Here is a 22,670-nt window from a genome sequence, read left to right as displayed (position 1 = left end):
ACGGCTGAAGCTGCAGCGAGCAGCTGACACCTGTGTTCTGCCTTAAAAATAGGTTTTCCTACCGTGGTAGCATCTGAACTTGAAGCAAACTGGAAACACTCTGCAGATACAGCCGGGATCCTCACTCTCCTGGTCTGAAAACGTGGAAATTGCCACGAACTAGCCTATGTTCCCCTTCAAAGAGCTGGTGAAACTCTTCCTAACAGGGAGATCTGAAAAGGAAAAGGTCCCCATTGCTGTGTCACGTTTTACTAGACCTTAACCATAGCACAATCAAGTCTTATTGCAGTGATTCCTCATTTCCTAAAGTGCAGAAAGAACAGCACATGGTCTCCTGCTACATCTACCAGGCCTGGTACCAGTGCAAAAACAGCAATAATGCCAACTGTGCTCACTCTGTGCTGCAGGCTTCACTATTTCCCAGTTCCATCTCAGAGATGCTACCAGGAACTCCTGCTGTATCCACACGTTGCCTGAGGCAGCGTTTACTGGGCTCTGTGTGGTTGGCTGCGAGTTACCAAATATTTCTGGAGTCTTTTAGTACAATTTTGACTGCTTTTAGGCCATTCTGGAAATGAAAGTTATATCTGCTGGTATCTAGGAAGGAAAAATAAAGTTCACCAGCAGAGCTGCCTGAGTTCCAGTAACTGAAGGGCATAAATCACAGCCAGCCCCGAGCAGCGCTCTCATTTTGTAGCTGACATTTACTTGCCCAGTGTACGATTACAGCAGAGCAGCAGTGTAGTGCAGGAGTTGCTGGCAGATAAATATAGCTTTTCTTGAAAGGCTCGCCGCCCTTTCAGATGAGGTCACGTATATTTAAGGGCTGTTTTAAACTCAGACACTCCTGAAGCATCCAGTGACCACGGTCATCATTTTTTATATGAACAGACACTGAGAAAAACAGAATTGCCTGAATACTTTCAGTACCTCGAGCCTTATTGCAGCTACATTGGAAACATTCAGTTGCACTTAACAGTTAGGAGCACAAATATTATTTCCCCATTGCATGTGAAAAGGCAGATTTTATTTCTTATAAAAGAGTCTTTAAAAAGCTGGTAAGTTTTTTAGAACTAGATAATATAAAATGACAAAAAAAAATCATATCCTTTACCAGGAGATAAATGACCCCACACCCCTTCTTATCTCATATAAAAATCATGGCAGTGTTGAATTAGGAATCCACCACATCAATTTAACAAAGTTTTCTCTCAGTAAAGCAGTTCCAATATGTCATAGAACTACATCAACTACTGCAGCAAATAGGGGCATATTTGGGGAATCAGCCCTTATGAAACACAATTCTATTACAACTGTCAGCTGTATCACTGAACAGAACTCATTTTTAGTGTCCCAACGCTTTCATGATGGTGTGTTTCATTAGACAGCATGTGAACATTCCACTCTGTCAAACCATTTTACAGACTTGCAGTTATTCCATCCCTATGTTATCACTGTTTGTGTTTCCTAAAGGCTTTTAGCAGACCCGGGATACCAAAAATAAATAAGTACTGATATGATTCATTGGCTTTAACAAATGAACTGAGAAGCGTACCAGCTTTGGAGGACACACCTAGAAGTTGTGTTGCAGAAGCTGTGATTTAAACACTGCCAAGAAACAGCACTCTGACTATGTTTAGCGTAAGAGGGAATGCACACAATTATACAGCCATTCTTCCTGCTCGTTCAGTGGCATCACATGCTGAGAAACCTGTACACAAGAGAGGAAACGTTGGTGAAATAGATGTTTGTTGAAGGATTGTATGTATATTACCTAGAACGCTATGCAAGCAGCATTAAATATTTCAGTATGTGTACGACAAACATTAAATGAAAAACAATCAGCATCTATTATGACAGCAGAGAATTCACAAGGGTCACTGAGCCTATGGTTTATATGGTTTATACTGAGCGAAGCAGAAGTTAAAATGAATAAAACTCACTACAGGAGGAGGCTACAATTATCCAAATTGTTACTAGCAATGTTAACTGGGCCCCACCCTGCCAGTGTCACTGGGCTGTATCTGTTACATAGAATCACAGCGTGGCCTGGGTTGCAAAGGCTCACACTGCTCATCCAGTTCCAACCCCCTGCTGTGTGCAGGGTCACCAACCAGCAGCCCAGGCTGCCCAGAGCCACATCCAGCCTGGCCTTGAATCCTGCAGGGATGGGGCATCCACAGCCTCCTTGGGCAACCTGTGAACAGTGATCTGAATGCATGCAGCCCGGCAAGCTGTGAAATGTACAATAGTTTGCACAACACCTCTTGGAAAGGAGGAGACCATACTTCTGAAACAGCTAATGTTAGATTTTTCTCCATAAATGAAGGAAGGAAAATATCACAGTGTATTTTTCTCTGACTCGGCCTGTTTCCCAGAACAATATACAGATCTGATTAAAATGTGTTAAGTAAAAAAATAAAACCCCACAGAAATAAGAGTATTAAAAACATTACTAAGTGATACATGTTTTAAATGGAGAACTGAAAGAGACGCTATCATCCAAAATTAGGGAGCACATGTATGACAAACTAAATGCAATATAATTTTATATCAGTCTGCACTGGGAAACATGGGTACATCAAGCATGTGTTCAGCTTTGGAATAGCAATAAAATGATATCTGATCTGTACGGGTGATGAAGACAGACTTCTTCACTATCCACATGCTTATTATCATGATAAAAGACTTGCAAAAGGAAACAATATGGTTGTCAAATGATTTTTACTTTTTGCCCAGATTTTAGATAGCTAAGCAATAAATTCTTACCATCATAGATTTTGGTGCCACTTCCACAGCAAAAACAGCAAGGCCTCTATTACTAAGGCAGTTCCTACTCTGCTCATTGTTGACGTGAACAATCACTTTGTTATCAGACTGCAAGTAAAAACATACAGGAAACCATTAGTCTTAATGGTAAAGCGGCTGCTCTTTATGTAAGAACTACACATTCCTCCTATTTCCTCAGCTCTGCTATTTTTACTGGGTAGAAATACTTTAAGGATGCTGACGGCTGTGCTATTCGAAGAATAAAAAATTCAGATATACCTAAGCAACATCAGAGCCCAGATTCATAGTTAGAAGTCACTTATACCTCATGGAAATAACTTCAGCACTTCTGAAGATGCAATCTCAGATCCAGTTAAGTGAGACAACTGTTCACTATAGAGTTTTAAAGATGCTGAAAACATACATAGTTTCAAAAGGCAAATGGACAAATTCATGGCAAATAAATACACGGAGGGTTTTCAAGAACAAAGAGAATATTTCTGTCTCAAGCAGCCTCTGTGAGCTACAAAAGTGTGTGATCTGGAGACATGACACTGGATGTCTGCCCAGCTTTTGTACTTACAACATCCCCTACAGGACATTGCTGGAAGAAGGACACTGCCCTACAAGAATCTTTATCTGATATTTTATAGCCATTCTGGATTTCAAAAGTCCCATCTCCACAGCAAAAAGCAATTTCTTTAGGAGTTCATATGATACATTCTGAAATTATGATCAACTATGTGAGAATTTAAGTTAAATTCTGAAGTTAAATGTCCCATGTCAGGAGTAGGAGCACTTTCCACGTTTTGTTTTCTTTCATATAAGACCAGAGTCACAGAAACACAGTTACTTTAAGCAATCAGCCTTAGGCCATACAAGAAGCTCCTATCAGCTCTTCTCGCCAGTCCTTTTTAGCCTATCTTTGATGCACACAGTATGAAGGATTTGTGGGCTGCAGAGTGTAAGTACAGTCATTCTTGGCTGCAGAAATGTGAAAACGATCTAGTGTTAATCTCGTTATTATTGTGATCTCCCAGGTGTTCGGGCAGTTCGGTGAAATCCTCATTTCCATTTGGAAGTGCGAATTATCTGTACAGATACTTAAAGCAATAGGAAGAAGGTAAGAGAAATTTACCGAGCAGAGAAGAGGGCATACCAGACCGAGTTTGCACTTTGGATGACAGGAAATGCCTCATTAACTATTTCTTTTGTCACACAAATGAGGAGACAACAGACTCGTTTCTACTTATTCTTTGAGAAAACCAAGACTCTGTATGTGAGGTCTTCTCACCTTTGCAGCTCACATCCTGACAGGGGATGGTTACAAGACTGACATCTTTCTGTACCACTGATAAAATGCATATGCAAAAGAAAAATGGAATCCCTCAAGAACGAGCATATTTCCTTAATTAAATTACAGAAATACCAAAGACAATTATTTCCATTGAAATCATCAACACAATAACTGAAGATACTATCAGCTTCCTTGCACTGTGGGAAGCTTAGAAGAAGGCAGATGCATCAAACTGCCCTTTCATTATTTCTTTCCAGATATTTTCAATGCAAAGCCTCCAGCCAACAAATTCTCTAATGAGATTTTCAGGGAAGAGTAACTATTTGCTCAGTGCAGCTCAGTGCTACATATGAAACCCAAATGGTATAAATGGCAATGCTCAGTGATTTTCACCAGCTTGCAGCCAGTTGCCTCAGTACAGATCTTGTCTCCTTCTCTGACATACCCCTAAACATATAAATAACTTCAGTATACCTACCCTAAAGGGCGAAGTGCATTTCTAAACCTGTGGCTCCAAAGAATCTCCGCATTCAGTCCTAATATTAGTTCACCAACCAACCCCCTTTTCCATGTTTGCCCATTTAAAAATACACTTCTTATTAAGAACTTCTAAGACTTAAGTTTAGTGTCTTACTGCACAGTATTTATGAGCCTAAGGTTCCTATTATAAACGAAAGAGAATTAACAGAATATTCATAGAGACCTATACAAGGTTTAAAATCTGCATCTCACCAACAAGTTTTACCCAGATTTATGTTTGTTCATAGCAAAGTAGATCAGTAAGTCTAGCAAGTTAACAGAAAAGATAATGCCCAGAAATGAAGCATGGAAGGAAAAGAACAATAATAACAGTCATTAACACAAAGTACCTTACAGAAGTATTGTGCCATACCTTATTTTCAATAACAGAAGTGATTCGCATGCCAGTTCTTTGGGTATAGACAATTATGTTTTCACAGCCATCCATTACTTTGGCATCTCCATTATTAACAACAGACTTGCAGATAGCCCTGTTGAGTTGCCAGCCGCCTGCCTCTAGATACACAGCTTTAATTCTGGGTTTGCATTTTTCTGCATAGATGTCAATGACAAAGGGGCATGCCTGCAATGGAGAAGAGTTTTATCATCAATTTATCCTTGTTTTTTTCCTTCACATTTTCATCCATAGCTCCTAGGGATCTTCATGTGTGCTCTGAAGTAAAATTATCCAAATGAATGTACGTCAGTAAGTATTAAAAATTCAAAACCTGAGGGCTGTGGTGATTTCATGAACAGAGTGAAAGACCAGGACAAAAGAGCGTTCTTCATCCCAGCTCCAATATACTTAACAGGCACTTTAGTGCTTTCCCCTCCCACATAACAAATCCATTCTTGGATAGCAAAATATACAGGAATAAATATGAAGTACTAACTTAAATCAGTTTCTGAAATAAACCAATCTCCTTCACTTGTTGCTCTTCCACTATTTGTGCCACTTTATACAGATTTCAAATATCTGCATTAAGCACATTGCTCTTACAATATCTCAGCTGAGAAAAGCATGGCTAACAACCAGGAGTTTACTTTTTTTTTTTTTAGCCAATAACACCTTGGTTTCTTCCACAAGGCTACAAGAACCCAATAGGATTTTTCAGCTCTGTCTTGAACTTGATAGGCTCAGCACTCCTGAAATAAATATCACACTCTAAATCACTGAAAAACCAGGAAGTAAGGGGTTAAATTACAGACACCAGTTAGTCCATATACCTTTTTAGATGAATGAATAATTATTCAGAAAGCTACATTTTCCTTTGGAAAGCAAGAACCATAGACACAAAGCCATAGCTAATAGAAGACACAACATACCCAAAATAAACTTCTAACTTGATAAAACCTCCCCAAAAATCTTCTTTCCTAGAGGATAGCTCCCTCTTATGGGTTAAATGCAGAAAGACAGTTTTGTAGCTGCTACATTAGGCCTATTTGTAGGAAAGGGAGGAAGTGCTGCTCCTTCAGAAACCATTCATCATCATCTCAGGATTTTCAGTGAGAACCAACCAAAGTTTCTCTGCCATCCTGGATTTTGTGGGTCTGCATTTATGTTTCATACACATTTTTATATGAGGACTATATAACCATATGGTCCTAAGCTATTTTAACTAAAGCTAAATAAATAATACAAGCAGACTAAAACAAACAAACGAAAACAAATCAGCTTTCCTTGGGAAAAACCAACAAGATAAATTATGAAATTATCTGCATATTTTATGTCTTTAACGATTTTTTCATTTCCCTCCCCCTCTCCCCCTTTCATTCAAAATACCTCCTTCCTTCAGTAAGAACTACTAATGTCAGTGCTGATACGGTTTTGAAAGAATCTATAAGCACATAATAAAATCAGAGAAATAACACCTGGCCCTTTAAGCAAACAGTGCGCCGCCCAAAGCTCTTTCACTCAAATTTGATGTTGAACCCATTCAGGCACTGTTAGGAAAGGCAACGGCCACATCTGACAATCATTAGCTCTGAGTCACATTTGGGGTGGGGTTGAAGTTATCTTACCCTAGCCAATAACACACTCTAATACTGTATAAATACATTCTCGTCACCTCATTCTCTATCTGACATTTGTGTTAGTTTTTAAGTTACTGTGTTGCATTGTAGTAACTTCTATATCATGACTGATGCCTTCAGCTGCAGCTTGGGTCAGGAAAGTGGCTAAGTTCTGAGTTTTGTATGTTTGCTGGCGGGTCACAGTCTATTAGCACTATCTTCTTACCACTGCTTCCCAGCAAGGTGTGTGAATTTTTTCAAAGAATATAACCAAAGATTCCCACTGCTGCTATCCCACAGGCTAAAAGGCATAATCCTGTCTTACAACAGCAAGGTTATTCTAAGAAGTAGAATGCTATATAGTGACCGAAAAATTATCAGGTAAATCCTGTATCAGCAGTGTTTGAGTTGGAACGTTGATCTACAAAAGTCAGTTGGACAGAATCAGCACTGCAATTAACCACACACAGCAAGTTGTATGTAAAGCAATTACTTTTGCTGTACAGCTATCATACCTCTGTCATTTCTAGTGCTTTATTGTAGCCCAGTGACAATAAAGTGACCCAAAGGTCACTAGGATCCCCTTCACGGTCATTGGCTTCCATGAGATTCAGATCCATAAATCCTTGTCTTGTTAGTTCATTCTTCTTCATATCAAAATTATCTGTTTAAAAAGAAACATAAGGTAGCACTACAATGTCTGCTCTCTTTGCAACACCCTTTGTCCTTCCAAAGCCAAACTTGTACTGTTAATGAGATTTACAAGATAGAGCCATCTTGCAGCCTCAGGCTCTCTAAGTATGATTTGGGAATGAATGCCCTTGAGAAGATACCAGCCTTCTACAGAGCTTCGCTGTGCATTTCAGATGATGACAAAAAAAAAAACTGTGCACCCCTTGTATAGCCTAAAAGAGGAAGAGAATTCCAAAGAGAAAGAATTCATATTGATTTTTATTTTCTTTCCCTTTCGTTAGCAGTATCTGTTGCAGTTGAGATTTGCAGAATAGGGTATATTAGGAACGGGAAATGAAAGTCTGATGGGGCCAGCATCCTTAGTGCTTGAGGTCCCTGATGTAGAAGTGATTTACTTAGTTCTTAAAAAGCAATAAAATGCCAGTAATCCTAGCACCTCTCTTTTGATGGAATATGGTAGATTGACCAATCTAATGTCAGCAAACACATAATTGAAATGTCCTTGTGTCAGCGATTCTTAAAAATGGTTTTCTCATCTTCATAACAATGCTAAATCTTTACTATATATTATTAAAAAGGGATTACCAGTTCAATAAATCCATCTAAGGGCACAGATGCTATAATAAATGGCTGTAACTTTGGTGTCAAGATTTATAATATTCGTCTGAACCCTTCAACTGATTAACGACCAGGTAATACATTCACCATATTCTCTTCTTTCCTCTTTTAAACGTATCACACACACTCCTCCTATTCACACCGAGACTAGTTCACAGATACATAACACTGACAGAGTCATAAAGTGAGGAATAACACGTAAAGGGATGAAAGAGACATTGATTTATAGGAAAGTATTTTTGTATGATCTTTCCATAATTTAGGAAAAAACTCCAATATATCTGAGTGATTTGGGAAGAAACAGTTGGCAGGACTTGCCAGATCTTAAGTATTTTTTGGCCTAAATTAATCAAGGTGTCATAGCCTACAGAGGAGTTATATCTAACAGATGGCACAGGCTGATATTTAATGTCATACCGTACTGGCATTTCAGATATGGGTTGCAGAAGAACTATTTTTTGTACAGAAACTTCTAGTTTACACACAACACCTTCTAAATTTCCAGTCTGTCCATTAGCTTCAGTTAAGCTGCCAATGCTTTGAAACCACTGATTTAATGCACTGTCTTACTAGAGCAGCATACAGCCACTGGTGGTTTCATTTTTCTAGCCTTGTTATGAGGTAAATATGTGCAGGGTTAAAGCAATGCCACAGAATTCCTTTTTTTTCTTCAAAATTGATGTTTGTGGCCCAATATTGCTCCTGCAAGCCGCAGAATGTCCAGTAGCATTGCTGACATGAATCTGCAGACAGAGTAAAGTACAGCTGAAAGAAACTTAACTGTCAGCTTCTTCATCTGACTTACAGAGCCTCAAAATCTCGCAGCTCTCATCTAGCATAATATGGACAAACTGACACACCATATATGAACCTTTAAAAGACAGATTTCTAATGAAAAAACTGCTTACAGCCGAAGAAAATATATGGTTGCAACAGCTGTTTTCTAGTGTCTACTTTTCTAAGCAAGCATAATAAGCTCTAGATGCCCTTGTTTCAAAGCATCTTATACGCGCTGATTAAATGGCCCCCTCAACATCTTATGAGCTATGGAAGCAGTATCAGCTTAAGTTGCAGAAAGGAGATTAAATCAATGAATATCTGTTATAGCCCCATTCACTACATGATCTGAGCTTAGAAAATCTGTAGTTTTTGGCAGCTGTAGCATTTTTAACCTACAGAACTTCGCAATTATCAATAGGAATAATTTTCTTAACAGAAGGACAGTGGCACACAAAGCAGAAAAGTGAAAAATAATATTGATATCTATCTGTGTTCTTGGAATAGGCTACAAAATACTCAGTCCTTCTAAACTGTGTACATAGTAGGGTGCTATAGACAATAGTTCGCAAGCAGATTTATAGTCCTAAGTAGTTGTATTTTGCACAGCAACAGACTTACCCTTACATACAGCCCACACTTCCTCATCACACGTCTCACCACTAGTTCTCAGTTCAAAGAAATTGTACTCCTCCAAACTCAGAAGGCCATTTCCATCCAAATCAATTGTCTCAAATATATCCAATAAAGCTGTTCTAAAAGATGAAAAAAGCAGAAATATTTCCAAATACTTTTGTTTTCTCTACTATTTCAGTAATTACAAACACTGTTGGTATATAGTAAAGATTTTACTTCAGAATATTCCATACAACACTATTATAGTAAAGAAAAGCTAGATGTTATTTGGAATGCATATTTTTGTATTGGTTACCACACCTATCTGAGAAAAAGACTCACCGGAACTCTTTGGTAAGAGCCAGTTCACCATCTTCATCTCTATACACCAGTTTTGCTTCTCCAGTAATTTCTGTTTTTACCTTTTTCAGCCTACAGCCTGTTGTGAATGGGAGTAGCCAGTAAACTCCTGATGGAAGCTCCCCTTTCCATCCAAACATCTACTCTTAAAGGAAGACAGACAAACCTGTAAGTTACTTTTCAAATGATACCTTCCTTTATTAGCAGTAATAATCATACATAATTGATTAATTACTTGAGAACACTAGTAATATGCTACGTTCTTTCCTTAAAACAATTGCAAATATGGAAGAAGCCATGTGATACCTTATGAAGGCCCCCAAACCACTGTACTACAAGTTAAAGATTTATTCAGAACCAGAGATGGGGGGGAGAACAACTGCAAGTGTCTAATAGCAGAGCCATCGTCTTTCAGATTTTCAACTCTTTTCCAATCTTAAACTTTAATACAAAAGCAGCCTAAATCAGGCTAAAAAACCCACCCAGTTTTACATATTCCTCCTGTTGTATCAGGTTCGTTCAAACTAGCAACAAAAATTTCCTGTGTACAAATTCACAAGTGACAGGTTTTAAGAAGCAAACTGATTTCCCTGTTGTTTGGAAGGGGGGTGTCATTACATTGCCATCTCTCTTCCCTTTTTTCAGCTACAGTGCAAGAATATTCTGTGCACCATAACGTTTAGGATCATATATACATCAAGAAGAAAGAAAATGAAAGAAATTGTAACAAATACTGTAATTCTGAACTCTGGGTTTGAGCACGCAGAAATACAACTTAGTTTCCACAGAGTATCTATAGAGAGCCAGCAATCTGGGGATACCTGCCAACATGCTACTTGATAATATGGCCCTCTCAGGAACTTCGTTAAACTTCCAAACACGTGGCCTGCAATTCATCCCATGCAAAGGTCAGAACTAAGACAGTATTACATCACCTTGCATAAATTCTGTCCAGGCAACACACACAGAACAAATGCTTCTTCTCTCCTCTAGTTTGATCAGGCACAGTTCTGAATTCCTCCCAAACACACTGAAGCTCACTCGTGTAACAAAAATAGGTACACATTAAAGTTATAAAAAAGAATCTAGGAATTTAACAGAAATATCTAACCTCTTTGTTTTGTTGGTCAGTAAAGCACATAAGCTGTAGATTTTCTTGGGTTTCATTTTCCTTCAGAACATACAGCACCGTATCCACTGACAACCAATGACAAGATCTTCCTAAAAAGAAAAAAAAATCCCCAAATTCATAATAATTTCACAAAATTGTTTGTTCTTTGAATCCCAGGGTAAATAATTCCATTGCATTTATAGCACCACACTCTGATAATGGAAGATAAAAAGAAAAGAATCCATTATATGCTATCAGCATTTCCTTCTTATTTAAACAAATCAGAAAAACTGTTTCAGGTAATGTAATTGTCTTACAAATAATGATTACTATGAATCATTCCAATATTAAACCCTTTGAGAGTTAAGGAAGATATCTGCATCGCTTTCTACAGTTAGTAGAATGTTATTCCTTATTGGTTTTCTTTATCCAAATATATTTGCAATTAAGGGCAATATCAAACTTAGAATCTCTTCTGACATTCCATAAAATATTGTTAGACTCTTCTCAAGCAGAAACCTATGTTACATGCAAAAGCTGGAGATATCAAGAGATGTATAACTCAGAAAGATAGGTGTACTGTAAGATTTGAACAGCAAGATCCTCATACATAGCATCATTGGTCAGGATTATTGCAATGAAGGTCTTAAGTGTGTTAAATAGAAGCTACTAAAATCAATTTGATTTACTGCAGCTGCTCAGTCCTTGAGAGCAGTCAATGAATGTGCAAGTTAGTGTTCTTGAAGTTAAACAAAGATACTTCTATACGTGGGACAATGATGTGCAAAGGAAGAATTTGTGCATAAACAGTTACTCTTTTAGTTACAAGGAAGGCCTGAATAATCTCGCAGCAGAATAACTCAAAGGCACAGTTTAAGAAGCTGACACATGAAAAAAAGAAAACAAGAGCTATAAGCAGAACACTGAGACATTCTCAAATCATTTTGCCTCAGATCACTTTCATTTTCATTAGAAGCCTGTTGATCAGGTTCCCATTTCAGCCAGTTAGGAATTGGAGAATTACTGCTTTCAATTGACTATTTGCAGTGAAGTTTCTTGCCAGTCTCAATTACCAACCCATCTTAAAATATTTAGTTAGAATTAAGTATATAAATAAGCTTTGTGTCTGGATTATAATTTAAGACAATGGCCAACTACAAAAAGAAAGGCATTGTACTTTGACATTATTTTACTGTCCACGCAGTGAAAACAGAAGGGGAAGCTAAGGGGAAAAAATGGTATGACAAGTAAATTATTTTTTAATAGGACTTTGCCAAAAGAGAAAAATACTGCAGTATTATGATATTTGCAAGATATCACTAAATACTGCAAGAGAGAAGAGGAAGATGTATCTATCAGTGGGGAAAAATATATATTTTTTTAGAAAGGAAAATTCTCTGAAGAGATACAAATATTTTTACCTTCTATCTGACGAAGGCGTAAAGGTTTGATAGTTATACACACTGTAGACCTTTGAGGTAAATGCAGCCTGTACTTATGACTAACAATTTCACCATCTTCCTCTAGGTAGAAGCATCCTTTGGACTGTGCACATTGCCATTCCTGGAAACCAAGCAAACATGAAATCTTGCCTTAATCTTTTACTTCTCTTTTATAAAAGCTCATTCTGTAAAATAGATTTATTTGATGACTTAAGGAATGCTGCATAAAAGATGCCCCAAGATGTAGCATCCATGTATTCCAAATGCATGTGCAACAAGTGGATATCTTCGCTTAAAACTCAACACAATTGAGATAACTTGTTAGTTTCCATAGTCTCTAAGCTTTATACCTCACAAAAAGGTTTGAAAACAATAACACCAATCCAAACAGTTCAAAGTCAAAAAGGAAAGTGTACAATACAGTGCTCAGGCAGCCATCCAAATGTGCTCTAGCTGTTCAGAAATATATGGAAACTGTGGGAGTATCTAAGGATTATTTTAATACTTCCTATTTCCCCTTTCACACTGAGGTAGCAGTCTTCAAACCATAAGCTCACAGTCCCAAGCAAGTAGCTTTGTCCTGTTTATCTTCCATATTCTTGGCTGTTCTGGATGACTGTGTTTTTTACCATTTTGCATTTGGACAGATATTGTTACAGCAAGAGAACACTAGCCAAATAAGCAGGAAAAATACCTCAAGAATTGCCATTCAGATTAAGACCTAAGAAACAGTAAGCAAAAGTTTGACAGCGCTTTGGAAATCAAATACTAGGCTGTTATTCTTGCAGTGAGCATAAGGTGGTGCTATATTCTCTAGATTATCCTTGTCAGACCACAAACAGGTACACAAATGCAATGCAGCTAAAAGGCGATCCTTCTGCTCTGATTTTAATAGGCAGTTTCAACGCAAAACAGGGGATGTGAAATATAAAAGCACAAGGTTATCAAATAACAGCTAAAGCAGTGGGAAATGCTTGTATTGGAAACGTTAGGGAATACCTGCTGCTGCCACTGCTGGTCCAAACAATGTATATACAATTGTCATTACAATTTAAGTCTCACTGAAGCTGCCCATGCACTGATGCATGACTACAAATAAAAAGCAATGTTTGTGAAAGGAGTTTTTCCTGCAATTAAAGAACTTCAGTTCAATGCTTTGTCTTCTGCAAAACCTGATGCATAAGCACAAAAATTCTTGCTAGTTCAGTTCCACCAAGCTGCTTTGGTACAAAGGTGGGGGAAAATATATACATGTGTAATAATTACTTAAACACACAGCAGCATAATGTGTGCTAAGAAAAAGGCAAGCCAAGTGCCTTGTAAAGTGGATACAATCTGCCTGGGAGGATGTTACACCTCCACTCTCTGCTATTTTGTTCCTTGTTTATACATGTTTCCCCTTTATACAGTATTCTCAAGGTGCACATCTTCAATGCATCTTAGCAGTTTCCAGTTAATGCTTTATATTTCCAGAGCTATTGTTACACGATACACAGAATAACTGTATTTTCTGCACTCAAGATAAATATGCTGAATTTTTGAGCACTATATTCCAATCCACAGCTCAGTGACTCTGTGTACATGTTCATTGACTTTGACAGACCTCGTATTGGGTCCTTAATAGTTAGGGCTAACAAATTTAGCTCATGCTTATTGACTGCTTTAATTTTTATATGATGTTTATTGCTAGTATTCAATATCTGCAGCTCCTTTTTTTCCAGTCAGCTCTTACAAAGAAAGAGGGATCCAATGTTAGGAAACCACACAATGGTTTCATTCACTACACATCATGTTTGAACAAGGTGAAATTGCAGGTTAAATTGCATGGAGGTCCAGATACCAAAACAGACTGCAAAAAATTCCTTTGTGGTTATGTTTTTAAATTTTAATATAGAACAAATGTCACTGTATAGCAATGTCAAAGATATAAAGGACTTCAGAGTTCAATAACAAATAGAGAGTTGTTATTTGAAACAAAAATGTAACTCGTGAGAACAATCAGTTCAGTTTTCTAGCAGCAGTTAGACTATGTGGCCATAACCATTTTTTTCCTCTTACACAGAGGTCTCGAGGTGCACATTTTAATGTATCCTAGCAGTTTTTAGTTAATGTTTTATATTTCTACAGCTATTATTTTCTGTTGAAAGAAAACTAGTAAAGGTTCAGTCTAGAAAGGGAAAACAAAGGAAAAAGATCAATATTAACACTCTACAAATATTGACTTAGCAAAGTGACTTTGTTGTCTTTCTCCCACAGGAATTTATATTGAATGAGTGATTTATTTGAAAGAAAATACTGATAGAACATATTAATCTAACTAAAAATCAATATTTTCAGCCTACAGTATATATTTACAAATTAATGTCCAACAAACAGAATATGCTCAGAGAACCGTTATTTATTTCCAATTACCTTTCAAATAAAGGTTTATGATGCACAATCTTTCAGACTACTTAAGCATTTAAAGTTCTCACCAACCTAATAAATTATGCAATTTTAAATTTCTCAAAAAGTCATTAAACGTTTTCTCCAACAGTGGTTTCATTTATAAAAAAACACACTTTGTTCTATTAAACCTTCACACCTGAAAAATTATTTTCAATAACTGGATGTCAGCAAAGCCAACAGTATATGAAAATGTTAATAAGTATCAGGAGACCTCCTGGTAGTTTATAGCTGCCCTTGACAAACTGTTAATAAAACATAAGCTAAAAGTCAGAGAAAAACACTTCCTAATTTAAAATGCAGTAACGTATCTGTCTAGAGGAAAACAGCATAATTCCAACAGACTAGCTTATATGATACCTTCATCGTGCTCGGCTCAATTAGGTTTGTGCTTCTGTTGCTACTGGCACACATGCTGATAGTGGAAGAACTGGATGCTTTGCAGCTTTGAGCTGGTCTTGAAGGAGTTCTGCTATCACCTATAAACACAGATATTTAGATACAATGACATTATTTATCCTACTTGTAGTGATACTTCTCATAAAGCCTTTACAGATGCATAAAGATTAACAATGGATAACAAGATCCTCTATCTGATAAGCTGACTTCACTTAAAATAATATAACACCATCAGTCATTGGCCAAACATCTTTACTTTCCTGACGGTGCATCCCAGGTGAACAGGCATACAGATGGCAGAACCCTGGACTCTAAATCTGCCTGAAGGAGAAGAAATTGTTACCACGGGATTCAACTTCCCTTGGAATCACTGTAAATCTGCCCTAAGTTGAGAAGTTTAACCTGCTTCTAATCCACAGATGCCCAAGAAAATTACTTGTAGGCCTTTACTTCCTGATTCCTTACCTTAGAGCAACACTGCTAATACAGTTGTTGCTTTAGCTACGTACATTCAGCCCTCATAGTTCTTCTGTCAGCTTCGATTTTCTTAGTATTTCTTAGAACAGGAGTAATTTTAGCAGTACACAATTCATACATAAATAAAAAATATTTCATATATGGTACCTCTGGAATCCATTTGCTTGCAGACTTCCTCCTGTTTGGGAAGGTTTTTAAGTACCTTTGCAACTTCAGGAATAGTCTATATAAGTTTAATGTTCTTCCTGAAAAGTGGCCTCAACAATTGAAACACACTGCTTATTGACAGATGCTTAAGGTTTAAGCTCTGATGTGGGAAGGAAATAATTAATTTGCTGTTATGATATTTTTTTTACCTTTTCTATCTTCTCTCTGGACTGTGAGAATCATGTGAGAGTCAACTAAATAAATACCTTTGGTTGGTGCTGGTTTGTGGTCAGTTTTCCTCAAGGTTTTCAGTGCTGGCTTTGACACTGGCAGTGTGATCCCTTCAGGGGAAGTTTCAGCTTCGCTTCCAAACTGCCGATGCCTCAATCGATTATCAGCCTCCAGTCTCTCTAGTGCAGCCCTGCAGCACTGCTCACTCGTTGTCACATATAAGTCACAAAACTTGAGATAAAGGAAAGTAATGCAGTAAGCAAAACATTCTTTCTCACAGTTTTAAAGAATTAAAAGTGTAACATCAGTAATCAAAGTAAAGATGTAATGCATTTTTTCTTACTACACTCACAATATTGTTTTTAATTCCTCTAAATCACAGTGTCTACTAAGGGAGACAGTAAAACAGAGCTGTGATTCAGCAAGGAGGTGGAAACATGGAATGAAAATACTTCAGTCCAAGAACGTTTCAACCCAGGAGATGGTTTATATTTCTTTTGAGACATTTGAAGAGTGTTATTTTTATGTATGATTTTAATAGGGAGCTGGTTTTCCTCTTTGAAATGATACTTATGTGCAAATCTTTGTGGGCTGTTTATTCAGTTCAAAGCTCAGTCATTACTTACAGATGTTGTCAGAATACCTGATAAGATGCTGCATCTTCCAAATTAGGTGCCCAAGATACAAAATAATGTCCTCCACATAAAGAATTATGAAGTGTCAGACACAGCAGCTCTCACAGGTTAGCTAAGAATGCTGTCAATTGTCATCTTTATCCTGCCATTCCTTTCACTCTTATCCTCACACATGTTGTTGGCTTTATGCTTACTATTAGGCTGTGCCTGTTATGTTAGGTTCACTTGCAGCAAAGACAACAGCAAGGGCAGCATACTGTGAGATAAAATGAGGGAAACAGAAACACGTTGCAGGATACATACCATGTTTCAGAATGTAGGCAGCTGGTGGGCCGAAGTAAGGTCATCAATGGACCAACACACATAAACAGTATCTAGTGCATTTAGTAACACCATCATTGCCACATTCAAGAACATGTTTGCCTTACCTTCTTGTAGTCAAGTTTGCCATTGCAGTTAAAATCAGGTAGTTTAGTTATTGCACTCACTTCATCCAGAGTCATTTTTTCACCTTCCTGCAATGAAAAGCCAACATAATTTTAGTTCCTAACCAAGAATACTGATCATTTTCATCAAATATTCGGTCAGTCAGGACCAAAACCTAACGTGAACTTCATTGTTGGTAAACACATGATGAGGACGAATGGCCCTGGTACCACATTGCTACAAATCAAATCTTGATCCTCCCCACTTGGAGCAGCTCCAATTCCTACTGCAGGCGTGTCCAGTAAGTTTTTCAGCCTGGGTTTGTATAAAGCAATGCACTGACTTTGCGTAACACTTCAGGATGTAGAGATATTTGTGGCACGACTACAGGAGCACTCAACATCTGTTTCTTATGTTTTCTACTATATGAAGAATGTTTTCTTGCCATTGCAAGCACATTTTTTGTTCATATTGAATGAGGATTGAATGTTCTGCCACCATGACGGAAGTTAACAAATTATTGTTAAATGGGTCAACAACAACAAATATATCATATGAAATATTTCTTCCTTCTTCTCTAATTTACTCTTCTCTACATCTTCTTAAACTCGTGTTATATTCACTCCTGAACAACAGCAAAATAAAAACAACCTCCAGGAATCAGTTATTATTTTGATCAGGAATACATGCCTACATGATCAGAATACTTCTACTGTCTAATTTCCAAAACCTCTACCAAAGGCTATGAATGGATAATTAAGTTCCTACCGATACTTACTGTTGTCAGAAGTTTATAAAGTTCATCATGTAAAATATAACCAGTGTTATCTGTGTCTATTCTCCCAAATGCTTCAAGCAATTCAGTTTTTGTGGCTGGTGTTTCTTCTTTCAAGATAGCACAAAAATCATCAAAATTCAGCGTGGTTGTTTGTGAAGTCCAGTATTTATTAACTGTCTTCTGAGATGGGTTCCTTCCAGCCTGTTGAAGTACTGAACAATAAAACAAGACATTAAGTCCATTTTCCAACTGCCAGTGAAGGAGTTGTCTCAAAACATCCTTTAACCACTTCCTATGTTCTGATTTATTTTTTTTTACATCTATTTTTAAGTCTCATCAATTTAAGGGAAAACCAGCTGTAAAAGACAGTTTTGTTTATAGTCTCAGTCCTGCATTCTGCTGATAGAGGCTGATTGCAAGCTTCCCCAGCCTTGAATTCTGTGGTTTGTAGTTCGAAGCAGCCTGAGGGGCAGATAAGGGGTTGTGAAAGGAGCAGTTGCAGTTTCTGCATTCTAGACCATCACTCACAAACCATGATCCAGCACAGAGATGACATGTGCCACATTGTTAAGAAGAAGCCAGAGAGCAGTATTCTACTGTTCTATTGAGGTCAATGGGATGATTTCCTTAAATGAAACCAAGAGTCAAAACCTTAATGAAGCAAAATACCCATGAGTTCAAAGACAGCCCCCTTAAGTGACAAGTGTGAAATTCAGCCCATTGTCTGTATCCTCTGCCTCAGTATCAAGAACCTATTATCTTGTGAAAGCTTGCAGGGTGAAACCTGTTTCTATTGAGTTTTCCTGTTCACTTTGCCAAGAATGAAGTTCTCATGCAGATTTATCTTAAACAGTCTTTTAACTCACATCTCTTTGAACTTATCAATTCATATCATGCAACATGAATTTTAAATGTAATGACACAGCTCCTACATTTGGCATTCTTCAGAACGAGCTAGCTGGATCTAACCTGCCTCCCAAAAACCCTTCCTGAAAACATTCTCATGCTGGTTTCCAGTGTGGAGCAGGTATGACATTAGACTACATTCAAGTGTAGCATACCTGAAACTAGAGAGATGCTCTTAAACCTTCCCATATGATACTTTTTTTTAGGAAAACACAAAAGAGCCTTTATTTACCAAGGCTGCCATTTGACTTTCAGCCAGCTGAATGATGACCAAGTCTGTACCAGCTGAGAACAGCTCAGCAGCATCTGTGCAATGAGGTGGTGGTATTGCTACAATGTTCAACACACAACAGTGTAACCATAAAACAAGCAAACAAAACCAGACACCTTTGTTGCTAATCTCAGGCTGAATGCCAAGGACTAAATAAAGGTTTCTGCCCTGAGCCCTCTACAAGCAGCCAGAAGAACATAGCAAAGCTTCCATCTTTACCCATGCTAAAGTGGGGCACGCAGCAATCATTGAAGGATTTCAGTACCAAGGTCAGTTTGTATTCATTTATCCTTCTTTCCAGAACAATTCTGTTAAACAAACCAATTAATGCTGCAATATGCAATACTGTATACACATTTATACAGTATATATACACATATTATATATACATATAATACAGTATGAAAAGTAACATTTTGCAGGGCCAATCTCTACGTGACTATTACCGATTAGATTGCTATTCAAACATCATGTAGTCACAGCTGCTTCAAAAGGAGCACGCTCACTTGATAAATGCCACAATTTAAACTGCAACATAAGACTACAGTACTGTCATGTTATAAAAGAAACAGATTCTTACATCTCTGAAGAGAGTGGGAGCCTGATCTAATATCTGCCCTTCCTGAGCTGACCTTGAAACCGAAATGCCCGAGCACCTGGTAAGCAGACAGCAGCAGGGTATGGATACAGATGAAAGCCAAACCACATATAAAAGAGATGACATTTGTTCACACTGCTCCTATTTTAAAATCCAGATCATCCCAAACTATCATTAGGACGTTATAAAAGCACTTTTATTACAGCCTAGAAAGCCCAGATAATGCTAAGTCATATGCTGAAAGAATGTGTTTGCTAATGCATAGAATTTCATGTATCAACATAAGCAAAGAAGCTACCAAGAATAAATAATAATAATCAGTGCATCATTAGGAGAGCTTTGGAAAACAACCTGTAATATCAACAGTCCCAAGTGTATTATGAGCTGTATCTTGAAACCCACAACATCAAAATAAAAAGCATGACTTTCTAAATTACACATTTGGGTTCTTTTCATCTAACTGAAGGTTTATGTTCTCATGGTTTCTTTGTCAACAATGAGCTGGAAGTATTTCTATCCAATAGAGCCTGCTGTGATTTTCACATAAGCACAAAACCCCAGGTAGAAAATAGGGAACCCAAGAAGTGTGTTTCAGTCCTAACACAATCCAAAGCTACTGCAGACAACCACAAATAGTCCTTCTCACGATATGACAAAAATAAACCAAGAAAAACAAATAGTAAGATCCAGCCCACAATGCTACAAACCCAACAGATGGCACAGCTGATATGATATCTGCATGAGAAATTTTAGATGAGAAAGCAAAATCTATTCACAGCTGAAACATTATTAATGAGTCATATTTTACTTTTCCCTTATCTTACTCTGTCTACTACATATACAATATTACATATATATATATATATATGTATATAGTCTATAGAAACAAGTAATTAAGTAACAATTTGAATGAAAGTAAGAATCCTTAGAAAACATCAATGGCTGAAACAATCCATTCATAAATTTGGTATCAGAAAGGCGGCATTTTCACGTATTACTCAGATAAAGTAGATCAGAACTGATGTGTGAGACTATCGGTAACAATAATCAAACATGAGTCTGCAAAGCTCTGTGCCAATTACTGCCAGTTATGGTGAATTTCTGTGATTACAGTGGCAACTGTCTGCTAGAAATGAACTGATAGCAGCTCATTGAGCCATTTGTCAGGGATAGGAAACAATGTACAGCAGAAACGTCGCAAACAAAGAGCAGTACCTCTCCTTACCTCCTGTAAGTAACTGCTTCTTCCATCAAGCTTAGTGGTGTTCAACAACTCACTTATGAACCCTTGCAAGCTGTCAGCTGGTATTGACTTGTGCCCATACATAGTGGTGATTTAGAGATGAAAAGCTCTGTATACTACTACAGCTCCATGAGCCATCCAGCAACAAAGATTAAAGATTTGAAGCAAATGAAAAGCATTGAGGAATGGTGGTTTCTATATACTTGGAAAAATCACTGAGATATATTTTACAACAGGTAAATAACAGATAACTCCAAAGATACAGCAACCAGAGCTTGAAATGTGAACCCCAGCTAAAACTATTGCAAATTCCTTTTAGGAAGTACTGATGTTATGCACTGCGATACTCTCACTACTGAATTACTAGCTGCTATTAGTAAATTATCCACTGCAATCAGCACACACCACAGTTAGAGAGAAAAAAAAGTCAATCAAATAATTACCTAAAGTGAGTTGTTCTTTGGATTTAATATTTTCTAAGCTGCTTTTTAAAACAGTCAGATAAGCTGCCCGACAGCTCTTGTAAAAGATGGCTTCTTCTGCACGCTGAGACTTCTTTGCTTGAGAGCTTTCTGAGCGTGTGCCATTCTGATCAGCGAGGGATGCATTCCTCCCAGGGCTGCTGGCCATTCTGTGAACAATACAATTGCAGTTACAACCTGGCACTCCTTTTCCTTTTTAATAACTCTCTTTGTCCTCTGAAACACAGATCACAATTTATCCTAAAACCTCAGACCGCATGCTGCCCACCATCTAACCCTGGGCTAAGAATATTAATCTACCTTTGTAGGAAAGCATCATGAGGTCTGCAAAAGAAAAACAGCTTGAGCTACCTGTTATTCACAACCTGTTCTCTCCTGATAGTAAAAGATTTAATTTTACTGTATTGTATTTTCACTGCAGACATTTGACATTACGATTACGTGGTCATGTTATTTGAAAGGCCATTCTATGATTCTATGATAAACACCACAAAACATTCAGTGTTTAAAAATCTGATGCTGCTGTGAAGTTGATTACATACTTTTTCTCTGGCACCAGCCCATAAGGGTTGGGCTGTTGCTTTCTGTTTTTACAGTTAGAACTCCCTAAGAAGAATGGCCAGTAGGACAGTTGGTCGAGATTTCAAGCATATCTAGTTAAAGACACTTAATTCTGCTTTTAAGTCTTATTCATGGCAATTGTCTGAAATTAAGCGTGTGCAAAACTTAGGAATTCTATAGAATCATAGAATGCCCTGGGTTGCAAAGGACCACAACGATCATGTAGTTCCAACCCCCTGCTGTGTGCAGGGTCACCAACCAGCAGCCCAGGCTGCCCAGAGCCACATCCAGCCTGGCCTTGAATCCTGCAGGGATGGGGCATCCACAGCCTCCTTGGGCAACCTGTGAACAGTGCGTCACCACCCTCTGGGTGAAACACTTCCTCCTAAGATCCAACCTAAACCTCCCCTGTCTCAGTTTAAAAATATTCCCTCTTGTCCTATCAATATTTTTAAGCACTAACATAACTGTATATTTACTAATACAACTGTAAATATTTTTTTTTAAAAATCACTAATCATTAAGTGTATTTTTTTTAATGAATTAGAGCAATTTCAAGCAGTAAGTACTATTGTTTGCTCACAAATGACCAGCAAACTCCAACAGCAGCTTTCTGCTCCTGCCTGAGGTGATCACGGCTTGTAGAAGGCCGTCACAGAGGGACTCTCCATCACGGTGCACTGTTGCTCTAACAGCCTCTCCGATTATTTTACCCTGTGTTGACTTCAGAAAATATCTTCCAGCAGAACAAATTGAACATCTCAAGTCCAGCAACAACAGCATCACAGGGTCCCCTTCAGGACTCATTGGATTCTTATTCCTGAGGCCTAAATCACTCACACCTTTCGGTTATACAG

At 37.8% G+C, this 22,670-nt stretch overlaps 1 protein-coding gene across 3 annotated transcripts in view; it reads right to left on the bottom strand.

The window, feature by feature from the left end:
• Positions 1-110: 110 nt before the first annotated feature.
• EFCAB7 (EF-hand calcium binding domain 7) overlaps positions 111-22,670 on the bottom strand; it is a 23,200-nt gene continuing 640 nt past the window's right edge. The window contains exons 2-15 of one of the 3 annotated variants that reach the window (XR_001557006.2): positions 21,214-21,401; positions 17,753-17,964; positions 16,977-17,063; positions 15,949-16,144; positions 15,020-15,138; positions 12,194-12,335; positions 10,773-10,882; positions 9,644-9,801; positions 9,308-9,441; positions 7,114-7,262; positions 4,959-5,168; positions 2,770-2,877; positions 1,556-1,711; positions 111-212 (exon numbers count right to left, since the gene is read on the bottom strand). Coding sequence is in view for 1 of the 3 variants with exons in the window: in XM_015870751.2 (XP_015726237.2) it covers positions 1,637-1,711; positions 2,770-2,877; positions 4,959-5,168; positions 7,114-7,262; positions 9,308-9,441; positions 9,644-9,801; positions 10,773-10,882; positions 12,194-12,335; positions 15,020-15,138; positions 15,949-16,144; positions 16,977-17,063; positions 17,753-17,964; positions 21,214-21,401 (1,888 nt within the window). In the remaining 2 variants the exon portion in view is untranslated. Of the gene's footprint in view, positions 213-1,005; positions 1,712-2,769; positions 2,878-4,958; positions 5,169-7,113; positions 7,263-9,307; positions 9,442-9,643; positions 9,802-10,772; positions 10,883-12,193; positions 12,336-15,019; positions 15,139-15,948; positions 16,145-16,976; positions 17,064-17,752; positions 17,965-21,213; positions 21,402-22,670 lie in introns of those variants that run through there. The other 2 variants (XR_001557007.2, XM_015870751.2) reach the window with 2 other exon arrangements.

The sequence above is a fragment of the Coturnix japonica genome, chromosome 8 (genome assembly GCF_001577835.2).
Source record: "Coturnix japonica isolate 7356 chromosome 8, Coturnix japonica 2.1, whole genome shotgun sequence".
NCBI lineage: Eukaryota > Metazoa > Chordata > Aves > Galliformes > Phasianidae > Coturnix > Coturnix japonica.
This window is presented reverse-complemented; position numbering and strand designations above follow the sequence as displayed.